General features: G+C 37.9%; 1 protein-coding gene across 7 annotated transcripts in view; it reads right to left on the bottom strand.

Moving 5' to 3' along the window:
* LOC105258940 (chondroitin sulfate proteoglycan 4) overlaps positions 1–22,219 on the bottom strand; it is a 50,981-nt gene extending 28,762 nt beyond the window's left edge. The window contains exons 1-3 of one of the 7 annotated variants that reach the window (XM_025415406.1): positions 22,010–22,219; positions 6,736–7,437; positions 74–237 (exon numbers count right to left, since the gene is read on the bottom strand). In XM_025415406.1, the coding sequence (XP_025271191.1) occupies positions 74–237; positions 6,736–6,835 (264 nt within the window). In that variant the 5' untranslated portion in view covers positions 6,836–7,437; positions 22,010–22,219. The other 6 variants (XM_025415407.1, XM_025415405.1, XM_025415408.1 and 3 more) reach the window with 6 other exon arrangements.
* Positions 22,220–23,557: the final 1,338 nt, after the last annotated feature.

The following is a 23,557-nucleotide window of genomic DNA, read 5'->3' on the forward strand; positions in this document are numbered from 1 at the left end:
GTTAACGACGACGAGACGACCGGCACCAAACAGAAAGCCTATTAATAGAAGTAAGCGCCGGGGGCAAACGAACCTTCAATCTGCCGGCTTCGAGTTTGATCAGGCAGTAATCCGTCTTGCCAGCAGCCAATAGCAGCATAGCATCGGCGAGATGAGTTCGAAACCGGAAACTGATGTCAGTAGCACCCTTGGCCTCTTGAACCGGAAGATGGATGTAGCTCGCTCCGTAAAACGACACTGCAAGTTTAACAAATTTAATGCGTTTAGGTGGTACAACGTGGAAGACCGATGACGCGCATTATTATATACCGGACAATTTGCCGGAGGGAGGAAAAAGATGGAGAGAAAGAGAGAGAGGGAGGGGGAAACAGGAAAATGCGCTATTAACGTTGCAATCCTTCATTTTAATTTACATAACGTTGTAAATGTTCTCTCTCTCTCTCTCTCTCTTTCTCTCTCGCTCACTCGACAATTCTACGGTCCTGAAAATTACACGGTTTTCTCATAACGACGAAGGCGGTTCCCCATTACAGTTGGTTCTCATTTTATATTCCGCTGACTAATATAATAATAATTAAAATATAAATTTATAAAAAAAGGAATATGACAGTTAAACATCGCGCTCGCAAACGTCCTATATATTTTTACGTAAAAATAAGAAATGAGATGAATACGTTGCAGAGTCGGCGCACAAGACCTCATTTTTCTTCAGTGCCGAGAAAGAGAAATTAAGTGTCACTCGGAAAGTTTTATTTCGTTCATCTGTTTCTCCGATAACTTTTGAATTGCGAGCTAAAGTGGCTTTCTTCAAGAAATTTCATATATTTACCGTACTGCGCCGTAAGCAGCGGTAAATAAGCAAATAAGTCGCGCGACGAGACTGCGAAGATAGACAACAAACTAGTAAGACTTTTGCAAATCTTGTAAGATTCACGTCAATTTCTTAACCCCATTTATGTAGCTAATTCTAAAGATTTTAAAAATTCATTTTTTTTACTATCTTGATTTTTATAATAAGAAAAGATTCCGTTAAAATCCATATATAGTGTTAAATGTGCACAATAATTTATAATAACTGTACATATAGTATATAAAATATAATTAAAAATAAAATATAATTAAAAAAAATTAGAAAATACAAACAAAATAGCCTTGGACTCAAATTGAGCAATTATGATTTTACATCATAAGCATTTCTTATTATATATTTATCTTGTTACATCTATGTTTTCATATAACTGGCTTATAAATTTTCAGTTCGCTATTACTTGTAATATTAATTAATAATGAATTATAATATTCCACATGCGCGACACCGAAAATCAAATTTATTCATGATATTAATAAAAATAATAAAAGCTCTATTTCTGCGCGAGCGTGAAATTGTTTTCCCGTGCTCACATCAACTGTCATTCGCATATGTCAAAGCAGTTGTCGTATAGAAATAAAAGACCGATATTTCCAAATAAACGCGCTCTTGTATAATCGAAAGGTTTTTCCTATATTGATATATTTAAACCAGCAGAGATGAAAAATGTCACTTTGAATATTTAATAATCAACTACTGAAAGAGAATAGTTACAACGATTAAAAGGCGCAAAGAAATTATAGAGACATACGATGATTATTAATCACGATACTTGGAAATTTACCTATGGAGTCCAAGTTCTCGAAGTCTATTATAGCGAGTAACCGCTCGACTCACTTCATTAACAAAAGCGGCAGAAGTGAACCTGGCGGCAGGTTGATGAATGAATCGTCAAAGTTTTCCGACTCTCTCGGGTGTTTCTGTAGACTTATACATCGGTTTTACAAAGGTACAAATATCGCTTTTGCGGTCTGAATAAAAAGTGAGATAAATAGAGAATCCACTGTTAGTCTGCAAAGTTTCGATGCGGATCTCCTCGGGGCATATCTCGACTATTATCGTAGAATATTTTCGATTAGCGAAAGCGTATTCCTGAAACGACCGTAAGTGTGAAAGGAATACGTCGATGCTTCGATTGAGCCGCTGAATGACCGGCTTCAGCCGCTTTGAACGAACAACGGAGGAGATCTCGTATCTTATGGTGCGCCGTAGACACATAGATAAAGGAATGAACAAAGTTACACCAAGGGTTTATTTCCCACTCCCGTAACTGATCTAAGAACGCGTTCAAGTACATGGAATAAAAGCACGGACCATTAAGTACGAAGAATCTCCCATTCTCTCTCTCTCTCTCTCTCTCTCTCTCTCTCTCTCTCTCTCTCTCGCTTCTGCTTCTCAGTTAGCTAGTGCATAGAAACATTAACGTCGACCGCGAATCGATCGTATTGCCCTCGGTGTTTTTCAGTTCATTGCACCGTGGCTTACTCAATTCGTGTTATCCGCAAATCGCAATATTTACGTACGTTTCAAAGGACCGACTTAATATAGGAGCATTGATACCCGTGCAATTCATCAAGTGCGCTCAAACATTTCTCACACATGGGCTCATTAATTTACAAAAAATATATTAATTTGAAAATATTAATTTTAAATATTATTAAATATTTCAATAATAAAGTGACAATTTTTTCCAAACATCTAATTTTTTCAAACACTTATTACGTTAATAAATTATCAAATTTTATTTGTCAAATTTTAAATATTATTTATAAACAAATTCAATCAGCAATATTTTAACTTTTTCAAACAAATATTTTTAGAAAGGTTTATCGATTTACAAGGTTTCTAATTTGCAGATTTAATTAAAATTTATAATTAACGAAGAAACTCAAATAATTACGTAGAAGCTGCAGAATATAGAGATAAATCAATCTTTTTTTCTCTTTCTCTCTCTCTCTCTCTCGACATTTATAATATATACTGACAATTGTAAATATAATTTTTTAGAATGCAAATATTTAAATTTTTAAGATTATCACATGTTATCTTCATAGGTGTATATCTGATCATATACACATATGCAAATGTACATTTAATCTATCCATGTATAGATTGTTATTTCGATTGTATCCGGATACACATGTATATGTAGATCTATACATTCGTTACGATAATTACGATTCTCGTTGGTTATATACACGGATATTGAAAATACGTATTCCGTTGTTATTCGATAGGTTATTTGTTTTGTAGAATTACTAAAAATCGAGATTTGCTTTTACAGTACAAAATAACAGAATCGTTACACAAAAGAGATCGGGTTAATCATGCGAATATATCCACCAGCAATATTCCATAAATTTCGATCACAAGAAACATGTGTGTGTGTGTGTTTTATAGTTGAAAATTAAATAATAAATTTTAAAACTTTTTCATTGAATGTGTATATATCGAGAATATATTACGTATATATTCATTTCACAAATGGTTTATTTGTAGCGCAATGTCGAAGTATTATCTTGCACATTCGTATAGATAACGGATGATTATTCGGATTAAAAAATTGTGCGTGTATTTTTTAACATAAATGAATCGCATTGGCATCGAAACATACATATTTTCTGGTTCATGATGTATATCACATAATATCTGGATAACAAGAGGCTAATCTATCCAACTGTATCGTTAATCATTAACTAACTCTGCAGTCCCTCGTAATTTTACGGGTATATTTCAGATCAAATTTTCCGCGTTTTCCGCGTTGATTGTATATCCGGTCGGTTGCATCGAATTTCATTGAATACACCGATTGACCTGCATTCCGTGTAAACATGGCAAGGTAGAACCGAGCCATATTATGAGATACGAGCGTTTCAAGCACATCATGCAATTCTCGTAATTCTTTTCTCTACGAAAACGTATGGAGATTCTCTCTGGTTACGTAAGCGTAATTGGCCAGCGACATTCGAGAAAAAGTGTACGGTGCATTAACATGCGGTGGTAGTAGTCGGTGCGGCTCGATGTGACCGGCAAATAAAAACAATCTTGTAAATTTTTATGCCAAGTACTCCATTTCCTGATAATTTCACCGATAGATATTGCAGGCAAAAATAAAAATTAATAAACGTGCTAATTGATCTTAATTAACTATCGATATCGATAAACCTTGATTGCTTTTATTTGTGTCATATTAAAAAGTGTGTGCAATCGCACAAGCGAAAACTATGACGAGACGCTGTGTGTGTGTCTTCTGTTTTTCTGTGTTTAAAAGTCGATTGCAATCTGGATTAAATCTTACATTCAATAATTTAATCAAATTACAAGTAACGTTGACGCAATCGATCATTTTTATGAAATTATTGAAGATGTTGAGAGAACCGAAATATTTAATAGTTTCGGTCATATATTTATGTATAATTATAATTGTACATATCTACAATTGTTTTGACATTTTCTCTCAGCCTTTCTCTCATTGCAAAACCACTTTAGCGAGTAATTATGTTCTTCGATTGCATTTTTGCGAGATATTAAATACGCACATGACTGGCGCGTACAAAATATGCGGCTGCGTAACAGCAAATTTTTCTCTTTTTTCCGATGCATGTGTTTTTCGCGAAAATATGTAACCAGTCGGAGTAGCCGGAGTAGCCGGAGTATGTAAAAACAAATGTGCGATACGCCACGTGCGACGCGACGCAACAGTCTCGCACGCTCCATGCAGATAATTAATCCGACAAACGGAAAACTGATTAGAGTAGCAGAGAGTTATCTCATTTTATTTCGGGATATTCCGGTATATATGTCTCTCGGGGAAAGTATAATTTTGCGTGAGATCAACCGCGAATAATGTAAAACGAACATCGCGGGTGTTGCATTCTTCCGCTATTATATACAGCACATTCTTGCTATGTATATATATTTCGCAAATATTTTACCGGAATTTTCCTCTTAATTATATCCAAACGCACGGAACATGACAAATTTAATTGATCGCTTTGAAATTGCATCTACGTATAATAAACAACAGCAGAACTGACAACAATTTCGGAAAGAGAATTCGCAATGTATTAACACGCGAGTGAATACGTCGGGATACGTGCGGATTTTATTGGTACGCGACGCGACATATTGATTGTTACGAACGCCATTGAACTTTTTTTTCGAAACAGACCGTTGCAATGTATGAACGTTAACAATTTTCTGTTTGAACTTGCCGTGCGCGCGAGTATCACGGTCTCACCGCTTGTTAAATTCAGATCAATCTGGTAAGGTACAACGTCGGGAAAGAGATGACTCCGGGAAAACTAACCGGCGCGGGGATTACCTATTTCGATTATCCGGTTTATTCAGATGAAACGCTAAGCTCATATACATCGAGCGTTGTACAACACACGATAACGGATACGCCGATAATTCGTTGCACGAGTGCATTCCCGATATGTATTGTAACATGTATGATTTAGTAGCAAGTTATTACTTCAACGTGATTTCCGCGTTCGATTATTGCAAATTGGGCAAATTTAATTAGCGACTCTGAAAACGCTCGCGTCCATTCTTCTCGCACATTCATTTATCGCATCGTGCATAAACATATATCCTACATTACGAATAATTAAAAAAATTTATTTTCTACTTTAGACTCGGAAGTACATCATATTGTACGTTTTATTCTATTCTTTTTTTGTTCAAGAATACGATCCGTTTACGTTCAAAATTCTTGTGTAGCACAGAATATATAGCGAAGAAATTTAGACGACTATTTTGCAAAATTATAGAATAATATTTCTCTTCTTCCAGTATATAATCATATATAAATCCACCCATATTCCTCATGTACAATATCTCGCGCTTGTATAACGGAGGACATAATGCAAATATTTAATAGCACGCTTAAAACTTTGAAGTAATAAAGCAGCCAGTTAATTCTAAAGTAATTGTAAAATATTAAGAGTTATTGGGTTTGATGATTATACTGCAATGTGCTATAAAAAGATTGGATCTATTCAAATTTTTTCTCGATTATAAAAAAGGAGTTAATGAAAGCACTTTTATAGATGTATAATTATGTGTAACAATTATAAGTCTCGAATTATTTAAAAGAAAGCACAAGTATCACCAAGTAATCTAATGCCTTCCAATGGTTCTGAAAAAAAATTTAACTTGTAATTTCAATTAAAAAACAATGAATTTTGAATTGTTTTAAGCCATTGAGAATATTGATCCGAAATGCTTGATGTTTTTCATACTCTTTTAACGATTGTAGAAGATATTTGAAATTATTATAAACGATTACAACTTTAATTTCCATCTCACTTCCTTCGCTTATCATTTTATATTATACGTACAACAAATTTTTGTTCACATACACGTACAAATTTCCATTACTGCAGTCATAAAAAAATAGTAGCTTTCAGTTATTCTAGTGGCTATTTGCGGATTAAGAGTTAAAGAGACCGAGGTACTCTTACGCGCGTTTCTCTCGATATAATCATTGTCGTGGGGGTGTTTACGAAGGGATGCCGCGGCGGGTGTAGCGCGGCACAGTCTCTCGCACTATTAAAAGCGTCCGGCGACGTGTGCGTGTATGTGTGCACGACGACCATTAAACCGCTCCTGCTATAAGTAAATTCGCAGGAACTACTGATGCCGGCGGCCATAAAAGTTAATCTTCGCCGTTCTTTCTCGCGCATGGCGCTATCCTCGCGTCCCTTCACCCTCGTCCGTCCGAGTGGCGATGCGGAAAGCGAAATCCGTATTTCTTTCGACGCTACCTCCTACGGTGGTGGTAGGTAGCGCGAGGGACGGAGAAAGGAGAGAAAGGGGGTGAAATGGTAAGTTAAGAGAGGGATCGCGATGCCGCGTCTTACCTTTTTCGTCTGTTTGGCAATAACCCAACAGAGAGGCTGTTACTGCTAAGAACATTAGCAGTCCCATGTCGTTGAGGAACGCTGGCCTTTTCCTGTGCATCTCTTCTTTTATTCAGCCAAAGCCCGTTCCTGTCCGCCTTCTCCCGCAGGCTCCCCGCAGGCTCCCCGCAGACTCGGCACCCACTCTCCACTCTTCCACTTCCACGGGGCGAAACAGGCAGCACCGGTCTGACGGACGACCTCACGGACCGGCTCTTAAGGGATATCGATTTCACGTGACGGGGGTTACAAAACGCTATTTACGGGCAAGAGCGGGCTAAGATTCGAACGTACTTTTCCCATCCATTTCTCGCTCGTATGTCTTCCCCGTCACGCACATTGCGGAATTCTTCTCTCTCGCTTCTCCGCGGGACGTTCGATATCTCGATATCGAGACAAACGAATCACGATGGCGACGTTCGAATTGAGACACTTCTCCACAGATGCTTATCGATCATAGATCGGTGGATCCGTGGGGACGTTAAGGGCTGATTTAGTAGAAAAGTGTAAAACCGACGAACGCTCCCACGAACCTAGTCTTCGCGTGATGACGTATCTCCCAAGATGCGGCACGAATGTCACGGAAGCTGGCATCTCGTTTTGCACGTATTTCCTACGGTCGTTTTCGCGTTATGGTGCACCACCACACCGATTCGGTCGAATCTGAAAGAACAGCGGAGCACAGCTGCAAAACGCACGTGCAACGTGCAGATTTCTCGCGGAAATTCTGTACTCTGTATCCGCTGATGCTACGCTTCGAGCTTTCGGGCACGTACACGCTCGCTGCAGAAAGCTCGCATTCGCGAAAAAGCTCGGGTCAAAGTGTTGAACACCGTGAGGCAGGTGCGATGCATCCTCAAAGGTTTTCATTCAAGCGCGCGCGCGCTCGAGAAAGACGTTTAATTAAAAAAAAAGTATTAAAAAATATTACATTAATGAAAAGAAATTTGATAGACTAATATATGTTGGCAATAATTAATGTATACATCTTGTAAAATATTATCTTCAATTGATAGGAGCAGCTTATATGTGTTACTTTTCATCTTCTTAATATAAATGAAATAATGAACAAAATATAAATATTTAAAATAATCAAATAATAATAAGTTTGAAAAGTCTTTAAAAACTATTAAAAGTATATATATATATATATATATATATATATATATATATACAAAAAATACGAAAATGTATGTCTATGTGCTTCTCTAAATTTCCTCTAAAAATTTAGAATTTTTTAAAATAAGTAAAGGAGATATAATAAAAATTGGATGTGAGAAGCTTTTTTTGTGGAATTTTCTTATGACGCTAGTAGCGAGCAATTGTTTTATCATTTTATATTTATTTTAGTAATATAAATACGTGGGCAGTTATGAGAGAGCTCTCGCCGAAGTTTTTGCGAAGAATTATTTTCAGCATGAAAAAGCAGCAGCATGACACTATTGTTCGGAAATATTATAATCTTAGCGAGGTTGGTACAAGAAAAAAAGAACGTAAAACTAATATTTTTGATTAAAATATTTATGAGTCTATTACAACACGGAAATTAATACACTTACAGACAACTTTAAAAATCTGCGGAAACAAAAATAAATAAATAAATATAATTAATAAATTATTTCTTTATAACGATACGTAATGAATAAATTGCCGCTGCATTTGAGATGTCGCAGTTGTTTTGGAAATATTCATAATTTAATTTGTGAGGCGAGAACCAAACGTAACATATCCCATCGATACAATTATAGTGAAAGAGAAATTCATTTTTAATTGATAGATTGTGATACGTGCGAATCACTTTTCGTATATGTATATATGTATACACATACGAAAAGGAATCTCGTATACGTCCAGACATGCGGAGTCGCCGTCTAAAATAATTATTTCTCGTTGGAGGCGAGAGAGGCATCGCCACTGTTGTTCCCGCGATCACGAAAATTACCGTGGCCGAAATTAAAACCACTTGAATTCTCCCTCCCACACTCGCGATACAACGGAAGGCGGTATTTTTCTACGGGCGCGAAAGCCCACTCGCATTTCAAATGCGTAAACGCAAACTTCCGCACGATAAGAAGTTTTTCGCATAACGTAAAAGAGGGACTTTCACACCACGAATCTAAACATTTAAACGACCCTGCCACCCGCAACTTGGCATTTTCTCTTCTTTCATCCAGACGTCGGTTTACTTCGAAAATTTCTCGCGAGAAATAGAGACGGAGAGGAGAAAGAGAAAGAGAGAGAGAGAGAGAGAGAGAGAGAGACAATTTCGAGAGAACTTCTCCGCGTCTCGGCATCGGCGAATCTCATTTGCAGTGACCGACATTCAACACGGTCAACGATCCTCGAGTAACGAACAACGATGAAATAGAGAGACAGAAAAAAAAAAGAAGAGCCAGAAGTACAAGATACGAGCAAAAAAGCGACCGACACGCTCGACATGCACACGGGGCATATTTTTCGCTCTCTCTCAGTCTCCTCTTCCCACTCCTCTTCAACCTCTACATCGTTGATCGTCTCGGCGCAACGCTACATCGTGGAAAAAAAAAGCGCATGCCGGTTGTTTCTATTCGGCGGGCATCGAATCGAGCGCAAAACAAACCACCCTTGCCGATTGCAGCCCCTATTTCCAGCCACCACATCGAACGAGACTTCCAACGCTCGTCCATAAGGTAACCCGTTGAAATTCGCTCTTGCGAAACGCATCCAAATAGTGAGCGGTACGCTTTATTCGAAAGATACACGCTCCGAACCCGTGTCGTTTTACCGAACCGAGCTTCCTCTCTATATATCTGTGTAACATCGTTTTTTTTTCTTTTTTTCTCATCGTTCGTTCTCACGGTTGGCCGCGCATGGAATCGACGTGTGATGGTAATGGTTTTATCGAGTCTAATTGTCGCCGAGAAGAAGGACCGTCGCGCATCTAGATGCAATTTACGAAAACGATACCTTCGTTCCTACCAATGTGAACGTATATATCTATGTATCAAGGATATATATATATACACACATATATATATATATATATATATATATAATATATATATACATGCACACGTACGTATATAGGATTCGTAGAAAGCCATTTAATCTCATGGCGGATTTACGTGAAATAATCGGAAGAGGAAGATACATGTCGGTAATTTCCAGGACTTCTCTACTCTGCGTCGGCGGCCGATTAAATGGGCTTTAGATTATCATGGCAGAACGGATGATGTTTTTACTATACTTTCTGTTTTTACGCGGCGTTAAAGAGAGTTACGGCGAGAGAAACCCATCACAATGATGCAATATTTCTATCCAAAGAACACACGCGTGAATATATACGTATGAGTATATATTTAACGCGTTTTCGAAGTATATATGTGATCGTTCCGTACGTGGCAATATTTGCAAACGCAAAGTTTCGTGAAAAATATTGAGTTGTCCCTCTTTTCTATACATGCTGGAGAATATAATAGAAAAGAAAGAGGTATTTGCATTAGAGATGTAAGATTATTGATGCCAATAATGCTCTACGATTAAAGATACGCCGTGATTTTTTTATCTTATCGCCAAGAGATTCAGCAATCAACGAATGATGTGCCATACTTTTAATTTATACAGCTTCGAGATTAATGGCATGCGATTGGTGATTGCCCTCAATCGATACATCGAAATCCACGTTGAAAAAGAATGCCATTTCTAAATGAAAAAAATGATTTAACGTTTGGCTAAAATTAAGATTTATTCGTTTGTCATCGAAACTCGTGGCGCGTATGTTTTTAACGGTTTCAACAATCCCGAAGAATAATATTTTATCTCGCGAGCTTATTTTTTCAAGTTATCCCACTTTGATCTCCGAGAACGGCTTAATTTTTGTATCCGCGAAACGAACGGTACGATGCATTTTGACATTTTACCGCCGGGTTTCGTAGCCGCGAGGCGGATAATCTTTTTATCTCATCTCTCCGACTACTACGTTGCCTCGGCAATCAGTACAAAACGTCGAGAACAGCGTGGTAGTAATACTGCTATGCACCCTTTCAACAAAGCACGCGCATATATACACACATACGAGTACAGATACGACGGTCGACCGGCAACCATCGCCAGCAACCAACACCTACAAGCGAGCGCACGCGAATTTCGGTCAAGATGAGCGAGCAAGCGGCATCGAGCAAGCACGTCGAGCGTCAGCACATCGGGTAGACGCGAGTAGACGAGGACGACGAAAAGGGGTAACGTGAGCGAAGGTGGCTAGAATTCGCATTCGTGGACCGTGACCGCTCGTATAGCCTCCCAGTCGGCGAGAAAGCCGAGGACCCGTATAATGGCTCACGTAGGTGAACCCGTGCACGCGGCTGAAATTTAAACCACCACCACCACCACCACCACCACCACTGCCACCACCGACACCAGCAACCACTACTTACTCTAGTACACACACTAGAGAGCACCCACCAGTGCGAGCATCCACACACTACTGCCGCCACTGCCACCGGCGTATCACCACCCACCCTTTGCTGCGTGATAGAGAGAAAAAGAGAGCGAACGAGACGAATGGAGTGACAGAAACGAGAGGCGGAGTTGAGGGAGGCTAGCAGCCCCCAGACCGGCATCGTCGACGTTTCGTCACGGAATTCACGCAGCGGATCGGCCGCTCCGCGCGCATTCCGGCAAAATTCGGCGAGTTCCTCTCGCGGCTTTCCTTCGCCGGACGAGGATCGCACACACAGCTTTTACGTGCGTCGCGCGTGCTGCGTGTACCAAAATGGTGAAGGTCGGCGCGGCGCTGCCCGGCTCGTTTTCACTCGCGGCTCGCGAGGGAGATGAAGGAGAGAGAGAAAGAGAGAGGTGGGGAAAGAGAGGGAAAAAAAGACAAAGAGGGACTCGGTCGCTTTCGGCTCTTGGTCCAGACAGAGCGAACGCGAGACGGATAAAAAGAGATACGCGTGCGGAAACAGGAGACGAAGAGAGTGGAGAGAGGACCTCGTCGACGCTTCGACCGGGCGCTCCTCGGCCCTCCTCTGTCGCACGACGACTGAATCTTCGGGGTGGACTGGGGAGGCTGCGCGCAGGGTCGACCCCGCTCGTTCCTGCACCCCTGGCCTGTCTGTGCTTTGCTTGCCTATCGGCCAGTGGTGGCGGCGACGCGAACTACGGGGCGGACAGGGATGCTGTTTTAGGATTTCTCTTTGCAACGACGACGCATTTAGATCCCCAATGGGCAAACGATGATGAAGTTTGATGATAACGCTGTTATAAATATTAATGGTGCGGTATATCGGACAGTTTAACATGGAAGAATGCCGGTGTAAACGCGTCCCGTTACCGTTCGTCGTAATTAATTAGGCACTTTGTCGCGAGCGATTAAATTCTTTGATTATCAAATAGTCGAGCTTACATTTTATAGCGCTTCTCGACGCTAACGAATTAATTGAATTCAAAAAAATTGTATAACTCCGAGCTTTAATTATTCATCATTATTCATTATATTTATATATTAATAACAGATGAGCATATGCAACATCGTAATATTAACGCTTAAAGAGGAGAACATTTTTATTTAGTTGGCTGAATTTTTATCTGTGTATTTGTTCATCAAACAAAAATTGCGAAATCAAGATCGGCCAGAACTGCTGTTGACTGTTCGGAGTACTTTTTGATCAAAAACATCGGGTTCTGTTTGATTAAATTAAATGAGTATTAATTCAATCAAAATAAGAAATTATGGAATAGTTAAAATGTAAATACGCGTTTCATTGCGTTAATTATTTTTTATCCAAGTAGCAAGGTAATTTTTATATTCTTTTTTAGAATGACGTATATACTTCCGTTCCATAAACAAAATAATAATAGAACGCGCAAAGTAGACATTCCGATATGTATTCAGATATATTTAAATAGACGAAATTTTAATTACATTATATAACACAAAGGGAGACATATTATTTAATAAATGATAATAATAAACAATTATATTATATATTTCACATCAATAAAATTTTATCAACATATGCCCTACGGTAAAATATTAGTTCGTCATAAATATTATCGAGTATAACTATATATTCGGATATAATGTTACCTTGGATATAATTAGATCTGCATTTGGCGTAGGTAGCCAGCTTGTTTATTCCACGAGTAATAATAACTACATGATCGAGTTCATGTAATGCATACAGATACTGTTACCTCTTTTGCTACTGCTTATTAACTATATATATATATATATATATATATATATATATATATATATATATATATATATATAGTTTAAAGACAAGATAATATTAATAAACGATATTATACAACACCGTTGAACAATATACAACTTCTACCATTATGGACAAACATGCATTATATACATGAATTGAAAGAAGTAGAAAATTACAAGTTTGATATGATATAAAGCATTCTTATTGATTATTTTCAATAAGAAGGTGACTTACTTTTAATCGTTTGCTAGATCATTATTCTCTAAGATTTAATCACTAATATTTTATTAATAATTTGCATTAATAATTTGCATTAATAATTTGCTCGAATATTTTTCGATTTAGCTATAATTTACTCAGGTAACGTAATACAATTACATTTCCTCTTATATGAGCTTCCAGAGACAATTGCATATTTACATTGAAACAAAACTTCTCTCTCTCTCTCTCTCTCTCTCTCTCTCTCTCTCTCTCTCTCTTTTTCGCGATAGATGCGAATTTGCCTCCAAGTTACTGAATAGCCAAAACGAGGGCACACTTGTTAAAAGTTACTCGACGATCTGTTTTCGCTTGAAAAATGTTTCCAAATAGCAGAAATAAGAGGCAGAGAAAATCAGTATTTAAGACCCGAGTAACGGCGATTTAAGGATACAATATTACGTTGACATAACTTTCTATTGTCCGTTGAGAGTACAGAATTGTGAAGAGAATAACTGAAATGCGTTTAAACTATATGCATTACCTGTTCCAGTAAGCTTAAGCTCTTGTATGTTACGCGTACTGCAACATTTCTCTTTAAACATTCAGTATGTTTAGTAAAAGCGATTTTGCAAATTATTACTTAAACACAATGTTTCTATTTTCAATTGTTATCAACTACTCAACAGCACTACACTATTTCAGCTGCAATCTTTAATTATGATCGCGATAAGTTAATGAAGTCGGATGCATTTGCAGTTTAACGGGCGCACAGTTTTTGCGCCTCCTCTTCTCTCCAAGTATGTTTTTATCTTCAATAAAGTTTAACAGCGAAATTCACCAAAGTCAAACGATATGGCCCCTCGAGCGTTTTGCTGGTATAATGGCAATTTAAGCATCCCGAGAGTGAGTCGGTGGGCTTACCTGCATAGTTTTTCGGAGCGCGGCGAATTTTTGTAAGACGTGAGTCGCGAGGAAGATGACGCTTGCCCGCATCCTCGAGAGGGCCATTTCCGTTTTCCCTTGGCGTTTATCGTGCACGTGCCGCAATTTCAAGCAAATTGTTTGTAGCGAAGCTTCCGCGAAAACTGAAACGAGCGTATTAGCTCGCAAAGAAAGTCTATCTACTTTGGTTTGCGGATCCGCGGACATCAAAGCTTGAAAATTTACATTTGTCGTTGGTAGACACACGCAAATGCCGTTCTCGCCGATTAAATATTCATCTTCTTTTGAAATCTCTCAAGATAATATTAAAATTACTTGTTTTATTATACGTTCTTGTTTGCGTTTTAAGCTTCGGATGAATAGTATGTACATATTTATGTACTGTTGTATGATTTCCGACATATTAGCGAGATCTATTCAACGTGTTAGCGGTGTCGGTCTGCATAATTAACACCTCGTTTATAGGACAAAATTATTCGTAAATATTTACTAGTTTCGGAATTCATCCTGGATTTCGTTAAATTCATGGGACATGAAATTAATTATGCGTTCCAGCGTCATTCTATAGGCAGAGATAAAGTCACACGCGGATAATGATAGACTAATAATAACAATAATTCATACGTTTTGATCAAAATTGGTATGAGGTTGCACAAGAGCGAACTTTAAAATGGAACGCTTGTGATATCCCATTGGAGGATACGACAGGGTGATCTATTTTGTGAGCCCTTTGTGCGCCCAAAACTGCTTCTTTGCCGCCTGGTCGACGAAGGCAGACAATATTTTCTTTCTTTCCATCTCTCAAATTTACTCCGCCCCGGGGAAATGTTGCAGAAACATAACTAGAATGAAATAACACACGCGATATATCTACCGAAAAATTATGCAATGAAATTACAACGACAGAGTTTTTAACAACCGTTCTTCGCTCGCTCGGACTCAAAGAGTCGTAATGGTAAACTTTCTCCTTTCCTTTGCGTTTTCCGCTCAAAGTTTCCGATTTCACTCAAGTATGAGCCAATTATTCGGTCGGTGCGGCGTTATTGACGCGCGACGCGTTGTCTTTCTTTCCCGTACAAATTTACATGTCCTCGGGGAAATGTCGAAGGAGCACGGCGAGAGATAAAACTGTACAACCAGCGGAAGTCGAACTGCGCGAAAAGTCGAAGTCGCATAAAAATTATTTATACGATTCTCACACGAGAGGATTCTCGCGCGCGCGTCCTTCTCCGACTCGCTTTTCAGCGTACAATTTGCAGCGAATGGCCGAAGAATTGTGTATGTGGATCGATTAAACTACTGTTCCATGTGAAAATTAATAAAATCCGCAATGTGCTCCGAATCGCAACGTGATTTCGACAAGAATACGTAATGGCTCGCATCACACGGTCGACTTTTTGTACTATTCTCCGCTTCCGAAAGAACGCACGCGAACCTCTTTCTCCCCGAATGCGTCGAAAATTTATTTCACCTCGGGGAAACGTCGGCGCGATATGAACACGGCGATATAAAACGTTATGCTGAAGGGAAACGTTCGTTGGGAAATTACCGGCAACTCACCCGGGCCGGTCCTTAACTCTCGGATCTCGCACCTCGAAGTACTTTTAAAACCTTCGCCGGTTTAAATCTATCGATTCCGCGGACAATATTTCCTTCCTCGAGCGAATATTTACTTCGCCCCGGGGATACGTCGGGGTTGTAAATCGGAGCGTAACGACACGGAGGATATGTGCGCGCAATAAAGTTAGACCGCGAATTGATGCGCCAGCGAGTGCAAACGTAGTGTCCTTTGTCCTTTGCGACAACACGTTGTATCGATACTTAAAGAGGGGTACGCTCCTCTTTCTCTCTCCTTCATTATTTTGTCTTATTGGAAATTTGCCATTTAAAAAAAAATAAGAAATACATGAAGCTAAATTTCAATTTATTCCATGTATATATATGTTGCCTCTATATTCAAATTATTTCCATTCGGTTTATTGGTGAATACGATTGTCATAAAATATATATGTTAATCGAAAAGTGATTTACGTTAAATAGACAAAACATTTCGCGTTATATTTATTAATCATGTCATGATAAAAGGAAATTCGCATCAAGACTTCATCTTGCCGTAAAATCATATCTCTAAAATGTTCTACATAAGAGAGCACGAGATATACATATGTGAAGAATATTTTAAAGACATGTAATGTAACTTCTCAAATATATACATTATAATCTTTATTGATATATATATATATATATATATATATATTTTAGCGCCTATCAAATATTTTGTGAATATCGCGAATTTCTTTTATAATTCTACATCTTAAACATCCTGTATGAAAGTACTTTAGTATAATATATGTATTATTAAAGTCATTCATCATAATATATCTATTAAAATATATATGCACGCGCATATGTATTATGAAAAAAATTGAAAAATATATTTTGAATTGTCAGAATAATCCTCGTATAATTCTGCAAAATTGATTTTATTCCATTAAAGTTCCATTAAAGGTATTTTCAAATAAAAAGAGAGTACACTTCTCGTAAAAACTTACAGACGCTTTTTTCCTCCATTTCCGAGGTATACATCGTTAAGTTGCATTAAGTAGGAAAAGATTAACGTGAGCTCGGAAGAGGGTCCCGTCGCGTCAATCATCCCTCAGCGTCTTTGTACATGTCCGGCTGTACTTTCGCTCACAGACGCCCTCAGCCGTGTACATTGACCTCTCAATGGAAGAAAGACAAAGTTTATAAATATTTCGCCGTGGTTTTGCCACGGCATTCACCCTCCTCGTTGCCATCCTGGCACGTTAGAAAGCGATGTTTGAAGGACTCCGCCCTGTCGGCCCGGTGTACGTTAAAAAGCTCTTCTCTCTCTGTACGAGGGGTCGATAGAGAATTTCGACCGGAGGAACGTACACGCGGACGTTCACGTAGACAAGAATCGACGGTAGTTTTTGCAAGGCGTGGCGGTATGCGCATACTCTCACGATATATGTACGTACATAACGGAGTTAAAAATGGAACGCAAAGTTTCAACGACGTGAAATCTGTCTGAAAAATTCTCACGAAAGCCGCTCCTTTAATTACGCTCCTTTAATATTGCACGCCTCTGTGTCGCGCAAATGTTTCGCGATGCTAGAAAGCTCTTTGCGCTGCCATGTGTAAATACATCCTTAGCACACATGATGATCTTCTGTCGCGGTTCGGAATTCCTCGATCCGATGAGCTAGTCTTCATCCGTTTCATGATACTCGTAATTACCTTTTCCGCATGCTTCATTCGGACGCATTTAATCGAATCGGCACAAGAACATCGCTTCCGTGCTGCGCTCTTTTCAATGAAAGCAACTCGGGAAGCGACGTATTTTTCTAGGAGCAGTGACAGTTTGTTCTTCCGATCTTTCTCTCTCTCTCTCTCTCTCTCTCTCTCTCTTTCTCTTCTATAGATTCGTTACGTTAAAAAATGCAACGGCATTATACGATGGTAATTCATGCCAAATAAAACTGTAGTTCTGTTATCATTTAGTTTTGATTCACGCGATTATTCAATTTATTCAATATATATTATATACTTTATACAAAAATTTATATTTGCGCATTTCGTATACTCTTAAGGAAACTGTTTATCGTAACTAAACATTAAAAATATTCCTGTTAAGTCAACATCACATAATTCTCATCGTTAACATGCCGTATCGGTGATTCATGGCGCGATGCTCTTAATAGCGCCTAATATTCTTAAGAATATTACCGTGGCAGCGCGTAAAATTTAATCTCCGAATATAAATCAGGGCCGTATAATTTCTGCCGTTTTAATAATTTATCTCAGTTCGCCTAAAACTCGCTCGCAAGCGAGCGATTGCGTTCAAAAATTCGAACGTCTGCGGTTATAATTTTAATTTAATAGTAATATTATATTTCGGTATTTCGAGCAATTTAGCAAAAGAATATATGCTCGATATAGACAATTATATTTTCTTGGTTACGTGTGTGTATGAAAAAAATAAAAGTTAATAATTCTCTTATAATCTCTCTGCGCATTCAAGATATTAACTTTTACTCCGAAGAGAGAAATTGTTTCTTTAACGAGAAAAGATTTTATAGCGATAGATAAATGAATAAAGCAAACAAAAACATTCCAAGCCTGTCGAATGAAGATTAACACAATCGTATGCATCTCGCAAACCCATTATCGTTTCAGCGACTTATTAAGCCCTACTTATTAACGCTTAATGCCTGCGTCGACGTCGGAAAATGGTCGGAAGTCGACGCTCCAACTCGGTGGCAACAGACTGTTCCGCGAATTCAGGAAAGAGGGGAAGTTAGTTTCGAACAACCATAACCGCATGCAGAAATGCACGCGAAAATGCGTGGATATGCAGGTGCGATCTCAACGTGAACGTGACTCGACATTGACGTAACGATACGATGCGCTCGAGTAACCAGCCGTTTTCGACGTGTGCAACCTCTCCATCGATGATCGATACAATCGGCGATGAGGGGGGGGGGTCGAAGGGGGTAGGACGGCGAATGGGGCGGAATCGGTCTCGACTGTACAAGAGCGGAAAAGGCACCACCGGCAAACATGCGGATGCACTCGCGCGAGCGCGTATATCGACGCGTACAAAAGCTTGATGGTAGGAGGAATGATATTGAGACGGAACTGAAATCTGTTTGTTTGCACGAAATTTGCGCCGTTAAATAATGTTTTCACAGAAAAATGACTTGACGTGCGATATTGGACGGATTAATGGGAAAAAATCCGGGATGGCGCGACTCGATCCGCGAGCGGTTTTAAAATCCGAGGGCGCCGTAATTGCTTTCTCGTCCGAATCCAATTCTTTTTTTTTTTTTTCCTTTTTCGACTCGTTTTTTAACCGCTGAGCAGTGCTTCTCGTACAATGTGCCGCGCGCAGGCAGCCCTCGGCAGGAAGGTCATGTCGTTTCTTATACCATCTCGGAGTACTTTCGGAACGCAACTATAAAATCGACAGCGGGGCTTAGCTCGGACTAAGAACGCGGCGTTTAAGAAGGTCTATCGATTTTATACGCATACGAGCGAGGGTCGTGGCCGTGTTTTTGCTTACGGCGACCTTAGCGACATGAGAGAGAGAACGAGAGCGAGAGAGAGAAAGAAAGAGAGAGAATGAGAGAGATACACGCGCAAAATATAATATCTTCTTGAGAACACTTTGGTCGGGTTTGAGATGCTGTGTAGTTCTTAAAGATTATTCTCGACGTTGTTGAAGAAAACCGCTTGCGCTTCACAAAGTAACATGTTAAAAATCACGATGCAAGAACGATGCATGATGTAATATCATGAGCTTTTATATATAATTTTTTACTTAGGTATATAATAGTTATTATTATTGCTTTATTAATATTTATTAATCGCTGTTTCTTCTTTTAGATTCTTTAATGTAACATATATTTCCCTTCAAAATAATTTTTGAGAGATGGTTCTAAAATGTTTTAAATTACTAAAACAGACATCTTTAGGAATTTTTAAAGTTTGTCGGACATCTCATTTATCAAACGGAACGATAGGGATAATGTATCCAACTTTTTTAATTCTTTTGTGTTTGAAATATCAAATTAAAAGCCAAAAGTATCGAATATTATTTGTATACATATACACTCGCGCACGTATAAATATACATATAAATAAGTAGAAAAAAATTACAATATCTTTAATATTTTTAATATTATATATCAAACTTTTCAACATCAAATATTTCTCGCTTTTTATTATACCAAAATTGTTGAGCTCTAAATTATAAAGTATGATAAAAAAAGATGTGATCGAAATATAAATAGTGTCGTTATATGGCTGTCTGGCACGTAATGGAAGTCTACTTTCTCGATATTCAGCGAGTAATATGAGCTAAGCGTATGTACGCAATAGTGGGAACAGCTGTTGCATCCTGCGCGCGGACGATTTAAGACGCGTTTCATATGCATTCCGCGTACAAGCCAAGAAATGGGGGTGAAAACGTATAACTCCGCTTAAATAGGCTCAAGGCTATATACCCTCGCGCAGGCATAATTGTTTCCCTTAAGACAAAAGCGGTCTGGCAAAATTGTATAACACGAAAATATAATAGTACGATATCCAAACTGCACAATGAATTTGCACACATTATTTTACATTACATTAATACATTATACACGTATTTTCGGTGCAAGAAATGATGCAATAATTCTAATCCTGAAGAGAGGAGGATAAATTTAAAGTGTTGAAAAGGCAAGAATTTTTTCCGCGAGAACTAGACCACAACTAAGTTAAAGCAGAAAGACAAGTCTTTTTTGAACGTAATTAGAAAACTTACTTATTAGGTTACTTTTAATATTTCGGCCCCGCGAGATCTCAACAAAGTTGAAAATGTCGAGACGTTTCAGGAAAATTTTATCATTTTTTTCTCTCTTTCTCTTTTCTCTTTCTCCCTGCCGTATCTCGCAGCGGAGAAAAAATTCCGTTGCGTGCAGCCCGACCGACTTGTTTCTGCATTTGTAAAATATGCAAATTAAAATTGCTCTGATTCGTTCCATCCACTGGTCCGTAAACTATGACACGGGTGTAAATCACTGAAACGATATTTTTTGACCTCATACGCGTGACGTTGTCAGTCTCGTCATTTTTTTCGTGACTTCAAAATATCTGGAATAATTTTCTCATCGCTTCAAACATTTTTGCCAAAGATTTATGACTGTTTTATTAATATTTTCCACGTAAAACTGTTGGAAATATATACATTAAAGGCATTTTTCCAAGCGACAAAAAGTCTGGTACAAATTTTAATCTTTGTTTTCTCTATAGTTGCAAATATAGTATACTCCACACTACATATGACGTAATAAGCAATGTCAATTTCTCTTTTGCTTTTGAATTACGATTGATTTTTCAAAATAATTTATTATACGAGCATCTTTCTCTGTTAAATATATCTGTTAAATATATCTTCAGCTCACATTTTATGCAATGATTATTCTATTTACTACTTTATAAATATTTGTCAAAAGTGTAATGTAACTTAATGATTAGTTATTTAGACGAAGAACCAAATAATCGAATTTTCTCTTATAAAACCGTTTTCAACTGTGCGCACTGATTGAACGCTAACATCAAAGATATTAGTCGATCATGACAAACGTTTCTTTCTCTGATAGACTATGTCATAACGATTTTTTTTACTGGTCAAAACCTCACAGATAACGAATCGTGCTACTGACTACTGCATTTTGAAAACATATTGAATTAGCATATAACAAATAAAAGCATTATATTGCAAGAATTATGCAATATTTCGAGTCAGAGTTTAATTCATTTAAATGTTAATGTGTCGTTTAGATATTTATTTTTATCAAAGTATAAGAGGAAATCTGAATATAGAAAAAAAATATAAAATATTTTACACAAAAAGCCACAAATGTGGCTTTTTGTGTAAAATATTTTATATTTTTTTCAAATGTGTTGTATAATTATAATACATTAATTTTTCGAAACTGCAATTGCAAATAGATATTTTTACAAATAACGAATATATTATAATCATTAATATTTTTCAGAGAGAAAAAGAAAAAGAATGCTTCTAATTTCTCAATTTTTTCCGCTTCCGTTTGAAGTGATGTGACACTCGGTTTAATAAATATTCATAACAATGCCATTTTTCTAGTCTCGCTGTAATACAATGCCATTTTTCGAGCGTAAGCACAAGCACACGTTAAAGCTGGTTCATTATGCGAATACATTATTCTAAATATTCACCATGCAATGATTAAACAAACGGCTATCAATATTAATCGCTCTCAGTATTGGATGTGATTTCAATTAGCGTAAACCGGCTATCACGCAGTCACTGTACCCGGCAACGAACGATGGTGCAATTATGGTCGCACCTTTTACCCCAATGTACATCTATTATAGAGCACCGTGGAATACTATAGCTTTACGCTAGCAAGCCAGATTTATTACTCATGCACTCTTTGAAATATTAATAGGGACTTCGGGGCCTTGTTTCAAACCACCCCCCTCTCTCTTTCGCGCATCTAACTCGCTCGCGAGGCAAAGAAACCGACGAGGAAATACGCGGCGCGTCTCGAAGCCGGCAGCTTTGGCCGCAACTAACGATTCTCCGGCACCCGGTACGAAAATAAACTATTTATGAATCATTCTGAGAATACACGCATAAAACTCTCCCCCTCCCCGCTTCTCTCTTCTGTCCGCCCTACTCTTTCTTTAAATGACCGCAACGCGTGTGCGCGCATGCGGTGCACTTACCACCGAACCATGCACGAAATTTTATTTCGGTAAAGTGTCCCATCGTCTTACTTCCCTCGTGTCGTATAGAAAGCTTTTAACGCGCTTGTCGCGAGGAACAGACCTTTATCGAGTATATCTTGTATTTAGAAAAAGACAATTTTTCAGTCTTCAGCGGTATCAAGCGAACGAAATTTTTCGATCGGAACCCAGGTTAAAATAATTTTTGGTTTAACCCAGGTTAAAATAAACCTTTAGCGCTAATGAAATTTACTTATCGTTAATTTTGCAAAAAAAAATCATTTTTGTTGAAAAATGATTTTTTTTTTGCAAATTTTGTCTAAAGTATTGCATTGAAATTTTAATCGTTCTAAGTTATTGTAAAAAGAGAATCAATTTTCGTCACAGATGTAGAAACATCAATATAAATTCAACACAATTATAGATATAGAAACATCAATAAATTTCAGTTAAAAATACACAATATATTTTGCTTTCATTCGATAAATAATTCGGGTAAGTAAGTATGGTGTAGGTGCTGGTCGATCACAGTTAATTTTCCCATCATGCAATATCAACGTACACTCACGCTCTGTATATTTTCTTCAGATTATCCAAACAAAACAGTATACTGCATTTATAACGCTCAAGCTATAACCATAAAGCATGCCAGTGTGTAACAAAGGCTGCTTCAACCGGGTTTTATAAATATACGCGAATTTGTAATTAATTGATTGATCAAATAAAATCGAGATTATTTATTTGTCGCGTTGATAAAAATGATTCCTCGTTGCTGATGGCACCACTCTCTACGCCATTTATATGGTTTTCATATCAGGATAATAATAATATTTCTTGATTTTTTGTGAAAGTGACAAACGTACAGCGACAATTTATAATTACTAATACAAATCCTCTTTAAACGTATATATTAGTTCGAGAAAAATATATGATATGATTAAATTGTTTTGTAAAAGACCCTAGAAAATCAATGATACGAACGTATAATATCAAAGTATTTTCAACTGACGGTAAACACTGCCTGCAACTTCAATGCTTACCACTCGAAGAAAGCTTTAAAGCTCTTCGCGTGAGCTAGACTTGGCGTTATCAACCTACCTGTAGCTGGTCGAGAAGAACTTGAATTCGCTTCAGAGTCAGTGATGGTAAGTAATTGACGTCATTGA

The sequence above is a fragment of the Camponotus floridanus genome, unplaced genomic scaffold, assembly GCF_003227725.1.
Source record: "Camponotus floridanus strain SB8 unplaced genomic scaffold, Cflo_v7.5 scaffold12, whole genome shotgun sequence".
Taxonomy (NCBI): Eukaryota; Metazoa; Arthropoda; class Insecta; order Hymenoptera; family Formicidae; genus Camponotus; species Camponotus floridanus.